At 35.2% G+C, this 18,886-nt stretch overlaps 2 protein-coding genes across 2 annotated transcripts in view; one reads left to right on the forward strand and one right to left on the reverse strand.

Annotated features, from left to right (window-relative positions):
* LOC149797839 (sodium/bile acid cotransporter 7-like) overlaps positions 1–12,033 on the forward strand; it is a 48,988-nt gene extending 36,955 nt beyond the window's left edge. The window contains exon 12 of the transcript XR_016421888.1: positions 11,915–12,033. The gene's annotated coding sequence lies outside the window, so the exon portion shown is untranslated. The remainder of the gene's footprint in view (positions 1–11,914) is intronic.
* A 1,093-nt stretch (positions 12,034–13,126) lies between these two features.
* The window catches only part of LOC149797840 (RNA-binding protein 26-like), a 107,710-nt gene continuing 101,950 nt past the window's right edge, over positions 13,127–18,886 (reverse strand). Inside the window, exons 21-22 of the mRNA XM_089962855.1 lie at positions 16,430–16,549; positions 13,127–14,581 (exon numbers count right to left, since the gene is read on the reverse strand). Coding sequence (XP_089818981.1) covers positions 14,489–14,581; positions 16,430–16,549 — 213 coding nt within the window. The 3' untranslated portion in view covers positions 13,127–14,488. The remainder of the gene's footprint in view (positions 14,582–16,429; positions 16,550–18,886) is intronic.

Raw genomic sequence — 18,886 nt, forward strand, 5'->3', positions numbered from 1 at the left:
AAAAAGGGTAGATCATTTCTGCCCTTGATGAGAGTAGTGCCTACCGTATGTGTTTAGAGGAGATTGTCTAGATATGCCACTGTTGCCAGGGTAACAATACAAATCATAATTTTGGTGAAGACTCTGTGACTGATGAGAAAGATTCAAAATTGGTCAACTATACAGTAGTAAGAAAATCAAAGAAACTTTTGCAACACCCAAAGAATTGGGACATGACAATAGGTCGAGACATCATCCCTTCCAACTGAGATAGGCCTTGCCATCTCCAACTTAACTTCAGCAGAAGAATGAATTCATTTAGGCAACTCTTTAGGGTCTATGATCTGACTCAACTTGCCACTGCCCTTTTTGATAAGGTATAGCCATGAAAAACTAGATATAGTTGCTATCATACAATATCCGCTGCCCATATGTCAAAAGAGACTGCATCTCTTGCTGAAGAGTATGGTCCTCCTTCTGATTTGATGGCACATTTGCTGAAGGGAAAAGGAAGAAAGAGGAGGGGTTTGGATAAACAAAATCTGAAGCCCCAATGAAATAACTCGGGTCACCCATACATTTTGCAGAAATAGGTTGATCCAATGTGATTGGAAGTGCAGGAGTCTGATACCCGCTGGTAGGCTGTCTATGGATAATGGAGTTGTTTAGTCACTGTAGAGTAACAGAAGGTTCAGGGGTAGAGAAGCATAGTTTCTTACCTGCCCACCTAAACTGATTTGTCTGTTGGCTTAAGGTTGAGATCAAAATGATCTTTAGTAAGAAATTCCTTTTCTCTGGCTTGTCTGCAGTATCCCAAACAAGGATACAGGTGGAGCAACCATTTGGTGGGGCATTTCCTGAGCTGCCTGCTTCTAAACTTTTTCAATTTTACCCTCAAACAGCAATGATTAACCAAAAGGAGTCTTCATTAAAGCCAGATGCAGGTTTAGTGATGTGGCACATAAACATGCATCACAACATATCAAGTCACAAGTGGCAAAGGCAGACCAGGCATTAGCCATTGTATAGTGAGCTGCTCTGTTCATGACTGAGCAATTTGGGCTGTTGACTCCAGGCATGTTGGTTGACTGATTTTTATACCATTTGTAAAATCACCAGTGAGATCCGATCCAGCATCAAAGATGTGGCAATGTTAGAAACCAGCATTGATGTGGAGTGAGACACATTCTTTTCCACCTTGTATGGTGGGGCAGACATGTTAACCACCTTTACATTCTTATCCAGTGCTGGGAGTTCAGTATGATAGGCGGTAGAATGTGTCTTGTATCTGTATGACATGAATGTGGTTGGTATATGGATTTCAGAAAAGGAAACTTTTGCATTCTTTGGGTCTGGGGTAACAATGATGCAATACAAGTATCCCTAAATAAACCTCTGTCAATACCCTGCAGGTAAACAGGGAAAGCCAGCAATGCCATGTGATTTTGTTGCACCTGGGTAGATGGTTGGTTAGCCAGAGAATGGTCTTCCTTGATGTCATAAGTGCTCAAGCCAGACTGGTTGTCTGTGGCAGCATGGCTGGATGGAGATTTGCCGCCATTTGTAACCATCAGTTTGGATATATGGAAGGATCTTTCACTAAAGTTCCTGTCTTTCTAAATAGGTTGTTCATGCTGAAAAAACTAACCATATTCACCTGGTCTTACAGGCCAAGCCTGGTCCTGCACCTACTGGACTACATAAAAATGGGGGCACAAACCTACATTATATCCAAAATTATCTGCAGGAACAAAAGATGGTAAAATATGATCTGAAGTTGGGAATTGCATCTGTCTCCTGTACTAGTCAATGCATATGTTGCTGAAAGGCTGGAGTATCCAACTGTGGCTGCAACATATCTGCCTTCATCTGCCAATGACAGAGTGGTGGAAGGAGATTTTGTATTTTTGAGTGGGGGACTCTCCACAGGGCTCCTAATTGAGTCTGTATTTGGATGTATACTTAGTACACCCAAACTGGTCTTGTGTGCTTTTTCCCTCTTTTCTTTGCCTTTTGCAGAAAGAGCTGACCAGGTGTCCTTGGATCACACATTGCAAGGGGAAGCAGAGGTAATTTTGGCACATGTCAGATAGAACTCGTGTCTTCCCTTGTTTTGTATTTCTTGCATTTACTGCATTTAGAAATGTTTCTGAAACAATAAAATAGAAGTAATAAATTAACACATCAGTGTGTGATTAATTCGCTGAAAAACACCCGTTATCAATATAGTGCATGAACTTAAGATTGTGCACGTGACTAATTGAAAGTCAACGTGCAACAGTGATAGCATGTGGTCTAAAATGACCAAGTCTGAGAAAGTGATAAACTTCACAAGATATCTACCAAATTAAAAAAATTACATAAACCACCTAATTTTGACTGCTACAGTGACCTAATTGGTTAAATCATCTGCCACAGATGCAGGTTCGAACCCTGGCCGAGTCATACCAAAAACTTACAAACATGTTACTAACAGCTGCCTCACTTGGCGCACGGCATTAAGAGGTTAGTGTTAAGACTGGTCAGCCTAATGCCAAGATAATGTGAATGGGTGGGACATGATGCTAAATGTCTGTGGCGTAATGCCCCAGTGCTAGACATCACTATAAACTGCCACAATGCAAACATTTTGATAATATGACTGAAACATTGTTTAAATCTATATTAAAAATCCAAAACACAAACACAGCACCCAATTATGAGTCAGTATTAATCCAGATAAATCAAAAAAATTTGAATGGGTGGTTAGAATTTCACACAGAGACTGATTTAATGGGAGGCTTGTTCTGTATTATGTGGTATGGAAGATGTCCTAAAAAACTAGTACACCTAATGGTGGCAATGGGAAATAATAGGCAAGAGTTACTGCCCTTTTATAATAAGAGGTAAACGAAGACAAATTGTTGTCTTTTAGCATGGCTGGGTTTTGAGAGGTAGACTTGTATTCTTATGTCAAAATTATCACACTAAATTATATTTCACAGTATGCTAATCTTCTTAAAAAGAATGTAACTATTTTTGTGTTAGATACAAGTAGCGTTGTTTTTATTGTCTAATTAAGTTATTTACCTCTTTTCGATTGTTTTCATCACCTGCTACATATACTCAGATTTCCCCTTTCATTATATCTATAGGAAGATACTCACCACTAAATAGGGGTCATCTGACTCCCCAAAAGTCTCCTCGGGTAACTCTACTTCAACTAAGTAGCTCTGAAAGTATATAAGAGTTACGCAGAGCAGTTCATAAAAATAAATTGTAATACTGTTGTTGTTGTTGTGGGGTTTAACGCCATTTTTCAGCACAAGATAGGCTATATATGGCGGCCAGTATTAATGGTGGAGGAAGAACCCGGGAAAACCCCGGAAAGAACCACCGACCCACGAGAAGCTACTGGCAAGCTTTCTCACATACCCACATTGGCTGAATCTTAGACTCGAACCGACGCAGGCAGAGGTGAGATGGCAGTGATCCGTAACGAAGAGCGCTTTAGGCCACTCGGCCACTCGCGGCCCCCCAAATTGTAATACTTAATAAGCCCTTAAGATGGATCCTGGATAATATGGTGGTAACACAATGGCTTAGCACTTCTGGGGTTCAAAGCTCAATCTTCAACTCGTGCATATGAAGGGGTTGGTAACGGGACATCTAGAGCTGGTGGTTTTTGCTGGGTTCTCTTGGCTTCTTTTTTTCCCTTCTTGGGAGGGATTTCTAACCTCCACTAAGCCAATATTCTCTAAATGATCATAAACACTGACATCAAGATCATATCCAACCTAAAAAGCAACAGTAGTGAAGAAAAAGGTATTACAGTTCTAGCTATACTGAGGAAAGATATGTAAATGACCATTTATGCTGAAAATGTTTTCACTCATTTCATATTCTGATCAATCAGAAGGCTCTTTTAAACACTTTTTCTAGTAAGGGGCCATCCATTTAGTAGGTATGCATGGATGGGGAGGGGTAACCCAAATGCATACGCTTGCGTATGGGGGGGGGGGGATCTACTGATAATGTACATTTGCATAGGAAATGGGTGGGTGGGGGTGAAACCTCGATAATTTGTCTATTATGTAACCTGTTAAAGTGGGATCAGTCGACGTTTGAATTTTAGCAGACACTTTGGTGACAGACTTTTATTAAACATGTTAATATTACTAATTTTTTATGGTTTCTGTGTGGAATAAATATAGAATTCGGTGTGTGTGTGCGCGCATCAAGCGTACATATGCGGGGTGGGGGTGGTGGTAGAAAAATATGCATGTGTACAGGGAGGGGAGTCAAGCTTTGATGGAATTTTGCGTACATACTAAATGAATGGCTCCCTAATTCGTTTTTGAAGTCACTCAATGTTTGGAGTAAGAAATGTTACTCTTGCATTGCATCCTTTTAACTGGTAAGAATATTTTCAAGATTTAGTGCAATTTCATGATGTTGAGGCTTGGGCTTGCAAGAATACCTATCTAGTCACTTTCAGTCAAGTGGTACCGAATTTTGAACTTGAATTTGAAGTAAAGAAAAGAAGAAAACCATTCTATAGTAAGACAGCAGAAATTAAACACGTGTAACTGTAGCTCTGGCAAAGACCAGATTCAGAAAATACCAGAATGATGCAAAGTACAACCACAGCTTCCTCTCCATCATGGTGGTGATCCAGTTGTTTTGTGATAAAGAGGGTATCACTTACAATGGTGAAGCTGGTTGAAAAAATACCATTTCAATTGGGAAAATGCATTGTTAACAGACAACCCCTTCCAAATAATGCAAACATTAGTAGAACAAAATCAAATATAAAACTGTACAGGTATCAGAGTTCTGTAAATGTATATAAAATGTTACAATAAAGGCAACACTGGTAAAATCATTACAACAAAGAGTAATTCCTTCATAAAGCCAAAGACAAACATTGTAAGTTTCTTCATGTAACTGACATGAAAATGCTCATGTCTCATGGGTGGAAGTGGACACATGTGACAAGACTGTTCCTTTGTGGATGCTGGCATAGTATGCAATCTGGTCATGGTTCACTCTTTGGGAGGTATGCACAAGTCCGGTCTCTGTGTCCAGTATGTGATTTACTGGGTGTTTTTTCTTTTACTGGTTCTTTTTATATACTTACTAAACTAAGAAATCTTCAGGAATATTGTTTAAACCTTCTTCTGTCAGCTTCATGTGATTATATTTCACCAATTTTATATATGTTTCACTGAATTTCTACAAAATCCTAGACAACAATTACCAATATGGAACAGACTGAAAAGACAGTGCTAAAATAGTGTAAACGTTAACTATAGCTTTATCACTCTCAGGACATTCCGGTCTCAAAGTGCTGTGAACAGCACATTATACACCCACCCCATGTTTAATAGTCTTTTAGTATTTTTATTGTAACATTGGTACAGAAGCAATTTTTCTTTTACTAATAGTAACAATTACCTTTGATCTTTTGACCCCAAAATAGACAGGTTTCTTGCTTACCTCAAGTCATTTCATTCACAAAGTTTGCTCCATGCCTGTGAAGTAGAACTGTTAATGTGCAAAAAACATTTCTTCTGTCTGCTGCTATGCTCCAGCAGCACTAAGCTGTGTCTAGCTGCTTGTGCCCCTGATAGTGTTTACCTGTTTGGAAAATTTTGTAAACATGCACATGCATTCATTCTTACCTTAATTTCTCTTTGTATATCCAATAAAAATCCACGAAATTTTAACAAATTATTCCAATGAATTTGTCTACACAGTGATGTTTTTTTTTCCTAATTGTCCAAATCTTTCACAACTTGTTTATACACTATTTACAAAATTATGTGCAACATTTTTAGAAATATGTTATCAGCCCTATCATCATCACTTTCAGCATCCTCTTCTGATGATGATTCAATCTCAGAAACTTCTATGTCCGAATCTAAATCTCGCAACATATCCAACTGCTGAACATCTTTCCTTTTCGAGATCAAACTTCTCATTTTCGCTCTCATCATCGTCAAAATCACTCTTATGTCCGCCATCATTTACGATTTTTCATGAACAGAACATGTGTAGTGAAACTGCTCTCAATTAGCAACCCTTGGCTTATGAACAAATCAGATTTGCACAAACAAAAGTAAAATCATTTCTGACTGGTTTAATATTGGTCTGATTCTCTGAAAAACCCTATTCGTAACCAGTCAGAGATGGTGTATCTAACAAACATTCACAATGACTGGAGATGTGATCGGCCAATGAATGCAGTAAATAAACCATGACAACAGGTGGGATCAGCCAATGAATGCAGAAATTGGATCTCATGTACAGACAAGTTCGGGGCTGAATGAGTTAACCTTTTAACCCCAAGATCAACAAACTTCTCCAGGATAAAATGTACAAAGAGAGTTCTTACATTCATTAGAGATGGTGCAACAATAAAGCACTATGCTTGGAATGCTTTCCTTTGTTTCTAAGTCATTCCTTGCAGTTGAATAGATTGATCAAGATTTATCAAGCATTACACTGAGAAAGATGAAGATTTTTCCTAAAAATCAAAATTTTTGTTTTGAATTGAAAGAAAGAAATCCAAGTAGGATTTCACAGCCTTGAGGTGAAATTCAGAAAATCCAACTGTAACAATATAAAGGTGCATGGCAATATTGATTGAAATTCATTATTACTAAGTGAAGTTATGCTGTGGAAAGCAAAATTATTATGGGCAATTAGAGGCCATAATTCTTCAATAAGATAATACTGAACACTTGAAATTAAACAAAGTCTCTTCAATATAAAGTTGCATGCCAAAACCTTGTTGACATCCAACAAAGCTAAGCAAGGTCATTATGTGTCAGGTGGATGGTCAATCAAGGACCACAACTCCTGTAAGTAATGTTGTTGCATGATGGAATCCATTTAATAAAGGTCTTGACCATACACAGCTGCATGCCAACATGTAAAAATGTGCTTTTGAAACTAAGTCAGATGGACTGGTAATTAGGTTCACAACTCCTGTAAACGATGGAAATTAAAATCAGTTGAGGTGGACAAAATACATTTCCTTATCAATTCATGCATAGGAAAATTTAGACGACTGAGGTTACAGACCTGCCAACCCTGACGAGTCCATCTCAGTAAGGCAGTTGATTTTTTTTCCGTAAGATATACCAGTTTTCATTAAGGTGTAACAAAATATCAATAACTGCTATTGTAAAGCTGGAAAACGTAACTGAAAGTTTGACGCATCAATGATAAACATTATGTTCAACTGAAAGTTTATAAAGTACGCGTAGACTTTATTTACCACTTGTACAGTTGCACAGACTCTAGTTCCAAACCCTATGCAACTCAATGGCTTTTTGCCATCTCTCAACTTTACATAATTTTTGGAAATTCTTTTCCATTTCACATGACGGCTAGTCCTACAATGTAACATATAGCACATGTTTTTGTTTAAGTGCTATGTCTTACTATGCAAATAACTGCCTTGTATAGCCTGTTCTGATGTCAGTTGACATCGGAATGAGTAGTCGAAGTTTCAGAAATATCTCACACACCTGGCCACCTATATCGACACTCTTTCACTAATTTATATGTAATTAATATACTTAAAAAATTCACTAATTTATATGTAATTAATATACTTATTGTGCTGTCTTTATCCTGGTGGAATGAAAATATGACACTAGCAAATGTATGCATTTTCATGTTCCGCTGACATACATCTGAATTTGTTGCAATGCGATGGTAGTCGAGGTATGCGGACGTATGTTCATGTGGGGGATATGTTTCTTGAACGAAACGAAACACTGCTTACAGTTCCAATCAGCATAATATATTTGTATTCGTTTCGTTAAAGAATATTTCAACTTAATCTGATCTCAGCATTATCGACTTTCATCGCTTTACAGCCAAGTGAAATGTAGGCCAACGAAACTTGAAAACAGGTCCATTTCTTTTGTGAGAATTTGAATTTACTAGCGAAAAGACGTCAAGGTAAGTAAAGTCAGGCAAAAATATTATAACTTTACTTTGTAGAAAGGTGTCGCTATTGGTTGCCAGTTGTGTGTGATATTCCTAAAAATTTGACTTTCATTACACTGTTAGTCGACATCAAAAGACGCTACACAGCACCGTTATTTAGGCAGTTAAGACCCATCACCCCCCAGAACAAAAATATCGGGTGATGTGTCTTGCATTGTAGAACTAGACAATGGCAATCATATCTCCTGCCATGTAGCATATTCAAATTGGCATGTGATGTCCAACAAACGTAATTGTGTCCTTTCCAGCTTTTATTCATAAGAATCTGAATACTCCTTTTTATTCCTCTGTGTTTATTATTAACACTTTGCTAGAAGCTTATTTTCTCTTTCGTCTTAAACATGAATTGCTTTCTGGACACCATTTATACAATTTCAGTAATCAACAGTTTGATTATGCAGACACTTCACATGAACAAATAGGTGCAGTTTAAAGCGTTGGAGGTGCTGCTGCAAAGTTAGTCTGGTTCCCTGACTAATTTCACTAATTCTAAGATGAAACCTGGATCCAAATGATCGTTGCTGCAAAATCCAGATAACTGATTCATCCGTATGAACCAATTATCAGGATTTTGTGGCAACAATTATTTTCCCGTAGTTTTTGCTAGTATGCCGTAAGTCAGTATTTTAAGGGCAATTTTTGTAAGACTTATGGCAACATCGTAAGAGTTGGCAGGTCTGAGATCATCAAGTTCCTTGGCATTTCCCCAATCAATGAAAAAATAACGTCAATGTTTTTTGACTTGTCAGAAGGTTCCAAATTACCATGAAAATTGAAAATTCACCGACTGTCTCCTGACTTGTGGGATCCCTGAACAAACAGATAAATGTACAGAACACACAAAAACTTTTTTGGCAACTTTGATTAGCATCCTTTTCGAGATATTTTTTTTTTTTTTGTTTTATTATTTTGTTGGTGGCTTTCTGCCACATCTTTTCACAAATGACAATCATATTTTTACAAAGTATCTGAACACCTTCAAACACATTTCAGGTGCAACAATTCATATTTTCATTTTTTTTTCAAATATCATTTCTTTTTTTCTCTCATTTCTCTTTTGAACATTTATGATATCAAATCACAACTGTATTCTCACACATGAAATACATGTACACATTGATAATTCCAGCACAACAGAATCATTACATCCAACATATAACTTATTTGCATATAAACAATTACCTGCAAGTTTGTCATACAGAAAAATGGAGAATTACACATTAAAACAAGTTTCTAAAAAGTTTTGCAACAAATGTAACCTTACTATAATGTAAAGTTTAATGTGAATTATACATTTCAAGAAGACAAAAAGGGGCCTTATTGTTCAGCCTCACTTTTCTTTAGCTATAACCTTTACATGTAGTTTAATCTAGAGTGGGGGCAGATATATGGACACCACAATGACTGCTTTCTAGAACTTAATCGAGAGTGGGGGCAGATATGTGGACATTTACAGGACACCAAAGTGATTGCCTAGGCAGCCAAGATGTATTGCCAAAACATTAAAATAACAAACATGACAGAAGTGCATCATTTTTTTAAATTTTACAAAACAAAAGATTACTATTTAGAAAACATCTTTTGTATGAACTGTAGGAAAATAATTAACAAGAGTACATTACATGCCTGCCATTAAAAGTTGTTTTTCTCAGAAGCAATATTATGATTTTGTCAGCCAGTGACCTTGACATTAAACCCCATAATCGATAGGAATAGATAGAGTTAATGCGTGGAAATTGTTATCCTTTTTGGAATCCTTCTGACCTTTAAACTCCAATCAAGAGGTGTAATCCTTGTCTAAAATGCGAGCCATTTATTAAATTTGATCAAAGGGAAAAATAAGAGCTTCGAGTCACCATGATCACAAAGTCAATAGATATTTCAAATGCAGTTTGGTGAAGGTATCTGGTGTACAAATCAAGTCTGTGATTGGAAATGGTTTCTTTTCTCAGTCCCTGTGACCCTGACTTTGACCTTTTGTGCCCAAAATTTTTTGGGTTTTTTCTTGCCCCAAAGCAAACTACTTACAAAAAAGTGTAGCAATGGATGATGCACAGAACTGGAGTTTTGTACAGAAATGAAATAGGGAACAAACCAATGGACAGACAGAAATGAAATAGGAACAGACTGATGGACAACATTAGCATATCTTATTTTGGGTCCAAAATTACTGACCTGCATGACTTCTGGTTAGATGTTTTCCTAATTATTAAAGACTACCTTATTTGATGGCAAGACATCATTTGCATAAATATGAAAGGTGTTCGAGCAACTTTCTGTAAACTTTGGTCAAATTCTGTTGTGTGGTTTTTGACAACTTATTTAATGGAATTTTCAATTTTTAGCATCTGTAGCCATATATTATGATGAACCAACATCATTTGTATAAATGAAAGCCTTTGGTACCAGAATACTTTCAAATTTTGGTAGAATTCCGCTTAAACATTTCTTGCACATTTTTCTATTTTTAGTAACAGTAGCTATATATGATGGTGGATCAGCATCATTATGTACAAACATGAATGATCTATCAAGTTTGGTCAAATTTTATTTGGCATTTTCAGATAGGTCATTTAAAGTTTTTTTTCTATTTTTAGTAACAGTAACTATATCTGAAGATGTACTGGCATCATTTGTATAATACGAAAGGTTTTCATGCTTTTTGTCAAGCATGGTAAAATTCTCTTAAGTGGTTTTGGAGCAGTTAAGGGTTTCTAATTTTATTGACCTTGGCCATATGTGATGGCAGATCAGCATCATTTGAACAAAGTTTACAGATCTTTATGTCAGGATGCTTTCTGTCAAATCTGGTCAAATTCTATCAGGCAGTTTTTAGAAGAGGTCATTAAAAGTTTTTCTTTTTTGGCAACAATAGTCATTTCTGACATCAGTTTGGCATCAGTTGTACAAATTTAAAAGGTCTTCAGTCCAAGTTCAAATCTGATAGAAATCTGTTCAATGCTCTTTGAGAAGTCATTTGGTTTTTCTAATTTTAGACACTATGGCCATATTTGGTGGCATATTGATATAATTTCTATAAACTTGAAAACCTTTATATCAGATTTCCAATTTGATTGAAATCAGTCCTGTGGTGTTTAATAAGCAGCTGACAATAGTAATTATTGACGGATGATGTTCAGGTTTTTCTATTCTTAGTAATAGATGCTTTATCAGCTGGTAAATCAGAATAATTTTAGAAAACAAAAGGTTTTCACATCAGGCTGATTTGTCAAATGAGATACAATCCATTTATGCAGTTCGCTAGGACAGTGTTTATAGGTTTTTATATTTTAGAAAAGGCAGCCATATCTGCTGGGTTGGAATCATTTGTACTAACTTGAGAGACTTCATATGAAGATATTCAGTGCCAAATTTTGGATGAAAGATGTCTGGTGGATTTAGAGAAGTTGAAAACATGAACTGATAATGGATGCCAAATGACAGGCATTGGATAAAGGGCCATACTGCTCACTTGGATTTGTGGATAGTTGAGCTAAAAATGCAATGCTTAAACCTTATCATAATATGATGATATTAATAAGAAAATATTGATTCATTCACATGCAGACTAGTAATTGATTGCATTAAACACTTTCATGTGCTCAATTATACATTTCCTAGAGCTTCTATATCTAATGCAAAGAATGGATTTTAAAACTTAAAAGTTTTTCTTTGCTTGTAAATGGACATGATATTATGTAGATAAATGTATATACATGAAAATTTAAACAGACTAAATGAATATGGCAGAAATTCAGGATTTCCAAAACAAGGGTTTTGATTTTTTTTTATTTAAATTTGTAGTTGTTATTTATTAGACCCAAACACAGCCCAATGAAGTCTCTTTTCATTCAATTACTTCCTCAAGCTGACTTTTCTGAACTTGTTATGATGAGAAAGGTCATTTTCTATTTTTCTTTTCTACTGCAAGGAACCATGCAGAGAACAGATATGGGAAAGGAACAATACAGCAAAACCTGCCTTAAAGGATACCCAGAGATGCCAACCCACAAGATTATCTGGAATCCAAGTGCCAATTTTTTACAAATATAGGCAGCTTGTCTGGAAACAACATATTCATTATACAGTACAGATTTTTAAATTTATACTGTTACCGTTTTCTTTGAGCATACGCAACATGTACACAGTAGGGTCATTCCATACCAAACAACCCAACTTATAACAATCTTCCAAGGTGGTTATATCTGATTTTAATGAAATTTTGTTTTCAAGTGTACATTCTATATAAATGAGAGCTTGTTCTCTTAACGTAGTATAATTTGTCAATGGCAGCATTATTAAATTCTGCTGATGCAATATTCCCAGAAGATGATGCATTGATTATACAATACTCTTACAAGGTGATACAGTCTCCCCTACAAACTGAAACAACATCAGGACTAGGAGATGATGTTGTATACTTTTATCTTATGGTCAAACCACCCCCATTATGAGGGGACAATCTTGGCATTGGTGACTTGTCTGAAGTTTATGCCCTAGGTACAGCTTAACAGTGAGCTTGATTCAGGAGATTAATTCTCTACAATCCCCTTTAGGCATAGTATTCAAATAAATTTAAAATGAACAAAAGGTTAATTTCAGGAGTTAACATGTCCACAAATATCTAAGATATCAGATTGCCCAGGTCACAAATATGAAGTACAGTAGTAAATTTCAGCCTAATATCTGTAACATAAAAAAAGTTACAAGTATATGAAAACCATATATTGTAAGTAAATGAAAACACAATGTGACCCTCCTCACTTTAAATGGCCAAAAGTTCAAGGTAATTGTAACCTGATACTGAAATTTTGCATGCATCCATCATTTATATAAATGTACACCTGGAAAAAATTTAATGAAAATTGGAGATGGTCGACCAGAGATTATGGGTGATATGGCATGAAATGACCAGTAACAAGAAATTACAGTCCACTGCTTACCTATTTACAGTCTTTTTAAGTGGTTCCTTGTTTTATTTATTGTTTTAATCCTATAAAATAATTTTTCGGAGTTTTGTCAATATTATTTGGAACTGAAATATCATAAATAAATCTGCAGATCTGGAATAGGTGGTATGTTGGTGCCATATAATGGACACCCATCAATAAAAGACACTAAGAATTACCCAGGAAAAAATGTGTTCTGTATATCAAGGACACATGTCTAATGTGGACACGTGCATTTATTGAATTCAATGAATATACAGGACACTATCATAAAGCAAATATTTAACTATTAAATATAGATGATTTCATTGTGTACCTGATTACTGCATAAATTTTGCTTTTGGAACTTGGTGTTAATAAATGTGTTTATATCATTAATTTTGATACACAAATGGCGAATTTTGTAAAAGATAATAAAATACTGGTGAAATCATTACTTCAAAATATTGTCTTTTGTACATGACAATGAATGTTCAGATATGACATATATAGGTTGAGATACAAGAAAAGAGTGTTAAATATTGTATTGCAATTACTCTTCATGCTATAACCAGCAAAAGCTGTGAATATATTTCACTTTCAGTACAATTTCTACCTATGATCTTAATATGGTTATTAAACCATTAGCCAACCTGCCAACCCTAACATGATCTTTTCAGTAAGACAGTTGATACTTTTCCTCAAATTAGACCAATTTTCAGCAAGATGTAATGAAATATCATGTGCAGCTATTGTTAACTTGGAAAACACGCATTTGAAAAGTGAAGAAGTGTATTCTGTTGAAGCAAAGGCAAATATTATGTTCACCTAAAATGCTTGTAAAATACATTTAGACCAGTTAGTTCCAGTACAATTTCAGAAAGTGCAGTTTCAAAACCACATACGGCTTGATGGCCTCTAGTTAGCTCTCTGAACTTGATGCAGTAGATTTCTGTCCAAATTTCATGTGACAATGCCATCATCTCTTTTGCAACAAGGTACACTCAAATCAACATGTCATGACATCTATTAAACACAATTTCTGATATCCTGATTTTCTCACAAGAATCTGCATGTTCCTTCTTATACTACTATGCTGATAGTTTAAGCTTATTAACAGGCTGATTGTTCATTTCACTTCAAAGATTTTGTATCCTGGAGCAAATTTTACACAAATTCTATATGCAACAGCTTGATTATGCAGGCACATCACATGAAAAATATGGACTGATTAAAACATCTGAGGTACTTCTGTAAATTTAGTCTGGTTCACACACCGACTCTACAAAATCCTATATGAAACCTTGATCAGGATTAAACCTATTAAAGCCAATATTTGGATTTCACTGCAACAATTTTATTTTTACATTTTTTTGCAACTGTTCTGTAGGTTTGTAATTTAAAGGTCATCTGAGCAAGTCTTATGGTAAAATCTTAAGAGCTGGAAGATCTACATTTGAAGAGGTTGCATAACAATAATTATTATTTCTTTCTGACATGTATATACATATAAAAAGACAATATAGTGGAAAGTTAAAAAATGTCTCGTGTCCATAATCTGTGCTGTCCAAGGCTGGCTACCTCCTCCAAGACCTCTCTTCATCCTCTTCATCTTCCTCCTCCTCCTCTGCACCCAGCAGAACATCCTCATCTATATCATCCAAATTAACCTGCAATCACCAGGGACAAAACAAAATAAATCAGAAATTACAGTGCATAAATCAGAGGAGATGGAAATCATGAGAATAATACAGTACAGAAATCAATGTAACATGTACCTAACAGTCACATAAACTGGTGTAGAAAAGGAAAACAAGAAAACCACCAAACAAATGAGTAAACAGGCAGGACTGAGGATACTCTGCCATGTTTCTGCATGCAAAATTGGATCATGGGCACATAATCTGCTGCTTCATATCACCATATATGATTACTTTTCTCTTAATCCTGTGTGAAGTATCTGGTTAGTACGCTAATGGTGATGAACTACACTATCTGAAATGGATGTCCTTTGGTCAAAGGCAAGATGGAATCAATATCTGCCTTTATTATGTGATGCAGACTCATAGTATGGCAGACTTCAAGGTAATACCTGTATTCCTGTGATTGTAAAACATGTATTGTGTGCTTCCCCAGTTTGACATCCAGCCCAAAATTTGAACCTCTTAGGTAGGTAAATTTTTTTAGAAGAAATGCCCCATGTATATGCATTTATTTTATGATGCCCAATAATTGTGTACACGGTTAACAGGTGGAGGTCGCAATAGTTTTCAATCAAGGATAATATGGTAGGTACCATGGAGGGTAAGGATTGCATTCATACTGAAACAAATAACTTTAGGACTGTCACCAAGATGGAAAGATCATTTGCTATGGACGAAACTCCGCAGGAAAGGTCAGATGGTTTGATGCCAGCTAAACATACCATAGTTCACTATTTGCATGAAGTACCAACTTTCATAGATTTCACTGTTACTCTGAACCATGAATATAAAGACCCAATGAAAAAAGACCATAACTGATAAAGAAGCAAACATGCCACCATTTCTTGTTGCTTCATTCCTAGAGATCAATGGAACTGTGAAATCCATATTTCTGTGAGATCTAGTATGAAAAATTAGCTTTTACATGTGACTGATTTATTATTACCCTTTAAAAAAAATTATAATGCATTTTATATTGTTTCAATTCACTTAAATCTATATGGTATCTAGGGGTGAAACGACACATACCATATTTAAGTTATTTTAATCTTCAGCAGTGGTCAATATTTATTATTCATTTGCCTTTTTATTCTTTAAATTTTGAATTAATCTGAGACAGCTGTCGCAGGCACCTGCACTTGTTTATGCTAGTTAAAATGAAAAAAACTCAACAGCACTCACTCACTAACACCAAGTGACATGGTTTTAACATTGTTCATGTGCTTGGGTAATCTATCTTGCAAGGGAAATATAAAATTCCACAGTGTGTTCAACAAATTGTTTGTGTCCAGATAACATTTGGGTTCATTAGGTTTTAAAAGTTGAATGACTACCATTTTTTCAATAAACCAGTATTCTCACTGCCTGGCAGCATCTCTGTGTACTTGGTTATAGGGTAAGACTCTGTTTGAAATCTTGTGGGCAGGGAAAGACACCAGTGTATTACCCTGGGGTCATAGTCAAACATTTGTCAATTAGGTTATTAATCACATGTCCCAATTTTCAGACTGAGAGATACAATTATAGAGATGCCTTAAATTTAAATAAAACCATTCTGTTAAGTGTTGGGATAATGAACACCCACATCCACAGGACTATAGGTGACCCAAGTTTCATATGTCTAGCCTTAACAGTGCACTTGGAGATTAAAGTATGTACAACCATGTGTACATACATATGAATGGATGGAATGAATCATAATATATCTCTCTGCTTCTGTGAGAAAAATGTGATAATAAAACTTTATGATGCCATCTTAAATTATATTTTTATGTTAAAAAGCATATATCAACAGCAAAGAAACAAACTGTTTACCTCTGCATCAAGGTCATCAGTTACATCAGACAAACTGCTGACTCTGCTCAAATTTAGTGTTGGGACATGCCACCTCATCTGAAGCATGCTTGTTTTAAACTTGACTCCCCGTAAAATTGCCTGAATACAGATAAAGATTAGCTACTTTCTATAAAGAATTTAATTATCGTGGTCATGGTCTTCTTGTGAGTACAAGAACCTTTATACTGAAATCATTATAACATCCTGCAATACTGTTTTATACTGAAAATCTATTATAAAATTTGCTAAGAATGGTTAGGCATATTATTTTTATCCCTAAATAATTCATGCAAAAGCCTGTATATAATCAATAGTAATACAAAAGTGGAAGCAATGGCAAAACTGATTTGAGGAAAAACCACACCTTCCAATTATTGGACATATTCAATCATTATCTGAAACTACAAAAATGTTCCACAAAAGTATGGCAGTGACTTATTTTCCACAATATTTTGGGGATCCTTTGTAAAAAGATATTAAAATTTTGAACCCAAAAATACCGTATATTCTCACATAAAAGGCCATTTGGGTGTAAGCCGATCCCCAAACTGAACAGGTATAAAGACTAGAAAGTGAATGACCCGTATATAAGCCAACCTACAACTCTGAGACATCTCAAAATGCATGAGGTAAGTTCTAGATGCATTTATTTAGGCAAACTTATATTTAAAAAAATTATATGTATACATATCTTGAGGTTGGTGTGCATGATTATTAAAAACAGATGGTATAAACTTGTCTGAAAAGTAATTTATTTAATTTTCTGTTTTCTTATTGTTTCTGCCTCATTTAGATTTGTGTATAATTTGATTGAATGATGACAAGAATTTACAATCTTGAGTTGTTGTAACACTACCATTCTCTTTTGACTCGATTATTGTATGTTTATGCATTTTTGCATTGGATATTTTATATCAGTGCACCAGTAATTACATTTCTACTGTGCTTTGAAACTGTAAATACCTAACTCATTAAAATGTAATCCCAGTATGACTACACAATGAACAAACAATATGGTTCGATGCTAATACCATAAAAAATGAGTTGTAGTTTGCTTTGATATAAGTGACCTTACACCATACCTGTCAACTTTCACGCCAGGAGGGGGGAAAAAAAAAACAATTTTTGGGGTTGCTCTATGCCTACCTCTTGATTTTATAATATCTTCCGAATATTTGCAGAGAACTCCCAATTATTAAATTATGTCTTCGATTTTCATTTCTTCGAAACAAGAAACGTCCTACATGTTCTGTTGTATCACCTGTGAATTAATTACTTTACTATAAAGAATTCGCTTCTTCACTAAATAGAATGTTAAGTGTAAACAATATTCACGTAAATTAATGTAAAAAATTACCTCTAAATAAACATATAAAAAAAATTAAACCAGAACAAAAAAGTAAACCACAACAATAAAATCTTCCACAATTAAATTCAATCCCATGAATGATCACTACGAATGCTGTAACTCCATATGCCATAGCGCCATTCCCATGAAAGAAACTTACATGTTTGAACACCTGGCATTTTATACCATATATACTATCATCATTAAATTAAAAGAAGGAATGAAAATAAATACCACACAGCAAATATGTCCTCAAAAAACTAATTCATAATACATGTTTTATAATAAACAATACTAAATGCTTTATGAGTTGACAATAAGGGAATACGGTCGGATATACAAAGAGGGGAAAATAGTTGCCACATGTACGGTACCATGAGGCTGGCTATTTTGGTACCTTTAGTTCAACAAAATTGAGAATCCTTTATTTGCCAATTAACTGCTGGTGCTTGTGTAACTCACAATAGTGTAGAATGTGGTTTCTTTGAATTACAGTGGCAGGCCAATCGTATTCACAAAATAGTTGCATGGATAAGGATTAACTTTTAATTAGTCGCACTAGCTTTCTTGCTTGTTTATTTAAGATGAATCTTTAGCTATTGTGCAGTTTGAACACAGCTGACCAGAATATGAAAATAGGGTACATCCTGGGGGAAAAGAAGGCATGTCACACGGAGAAACGGCGAGTCTTTTTGCGAATTTCATGCATATTGGACTAGGTTGATTAATCAATATTTAGTGAAAACAAGGCTTTAAAAATGCCACGAAAAACCTCCAGATTTTAGGTCCCAATATCTATTTTTTTTATTCAGTCTCCCTATTTGGCTTTTGAAAGGTTCATAGGTATGCCTTGTACCCTTTTTTTTTTATACAAAAACTACAGTAATCGTGCTAATATTAAGGAATAAAAGACAATGATACATCAATATACTGGTACAGTTAATGATCAAAATTCCTTTTTATCACAAGCTAGTTTCAGGGTTTTAATGATTATATTATTTTAATGATTACTGGCCTGTACTACTGTTGCAAAACAAAAGACAAAATCGCTGACTATCAACAAGTTTTCCATTGTGTGGAAAGTTATG

Source organism: Sinohyriopsis cumingii, chromosome 6 (assembly GCF_028554795.1).
Source record: "Sinohyriopsis cumingii isolate HCF-2022 chromosome 6, ASM2855479v2, whole genome shotgun sequence".
Taxonomy (NCBI): domain Eukaryota; kingdom Metazoa; phylum Mollusca; class Bivalvia; order Unionida; family Unionidae; genus Sinohyriopsis; species Sinohyriopsis cumingii.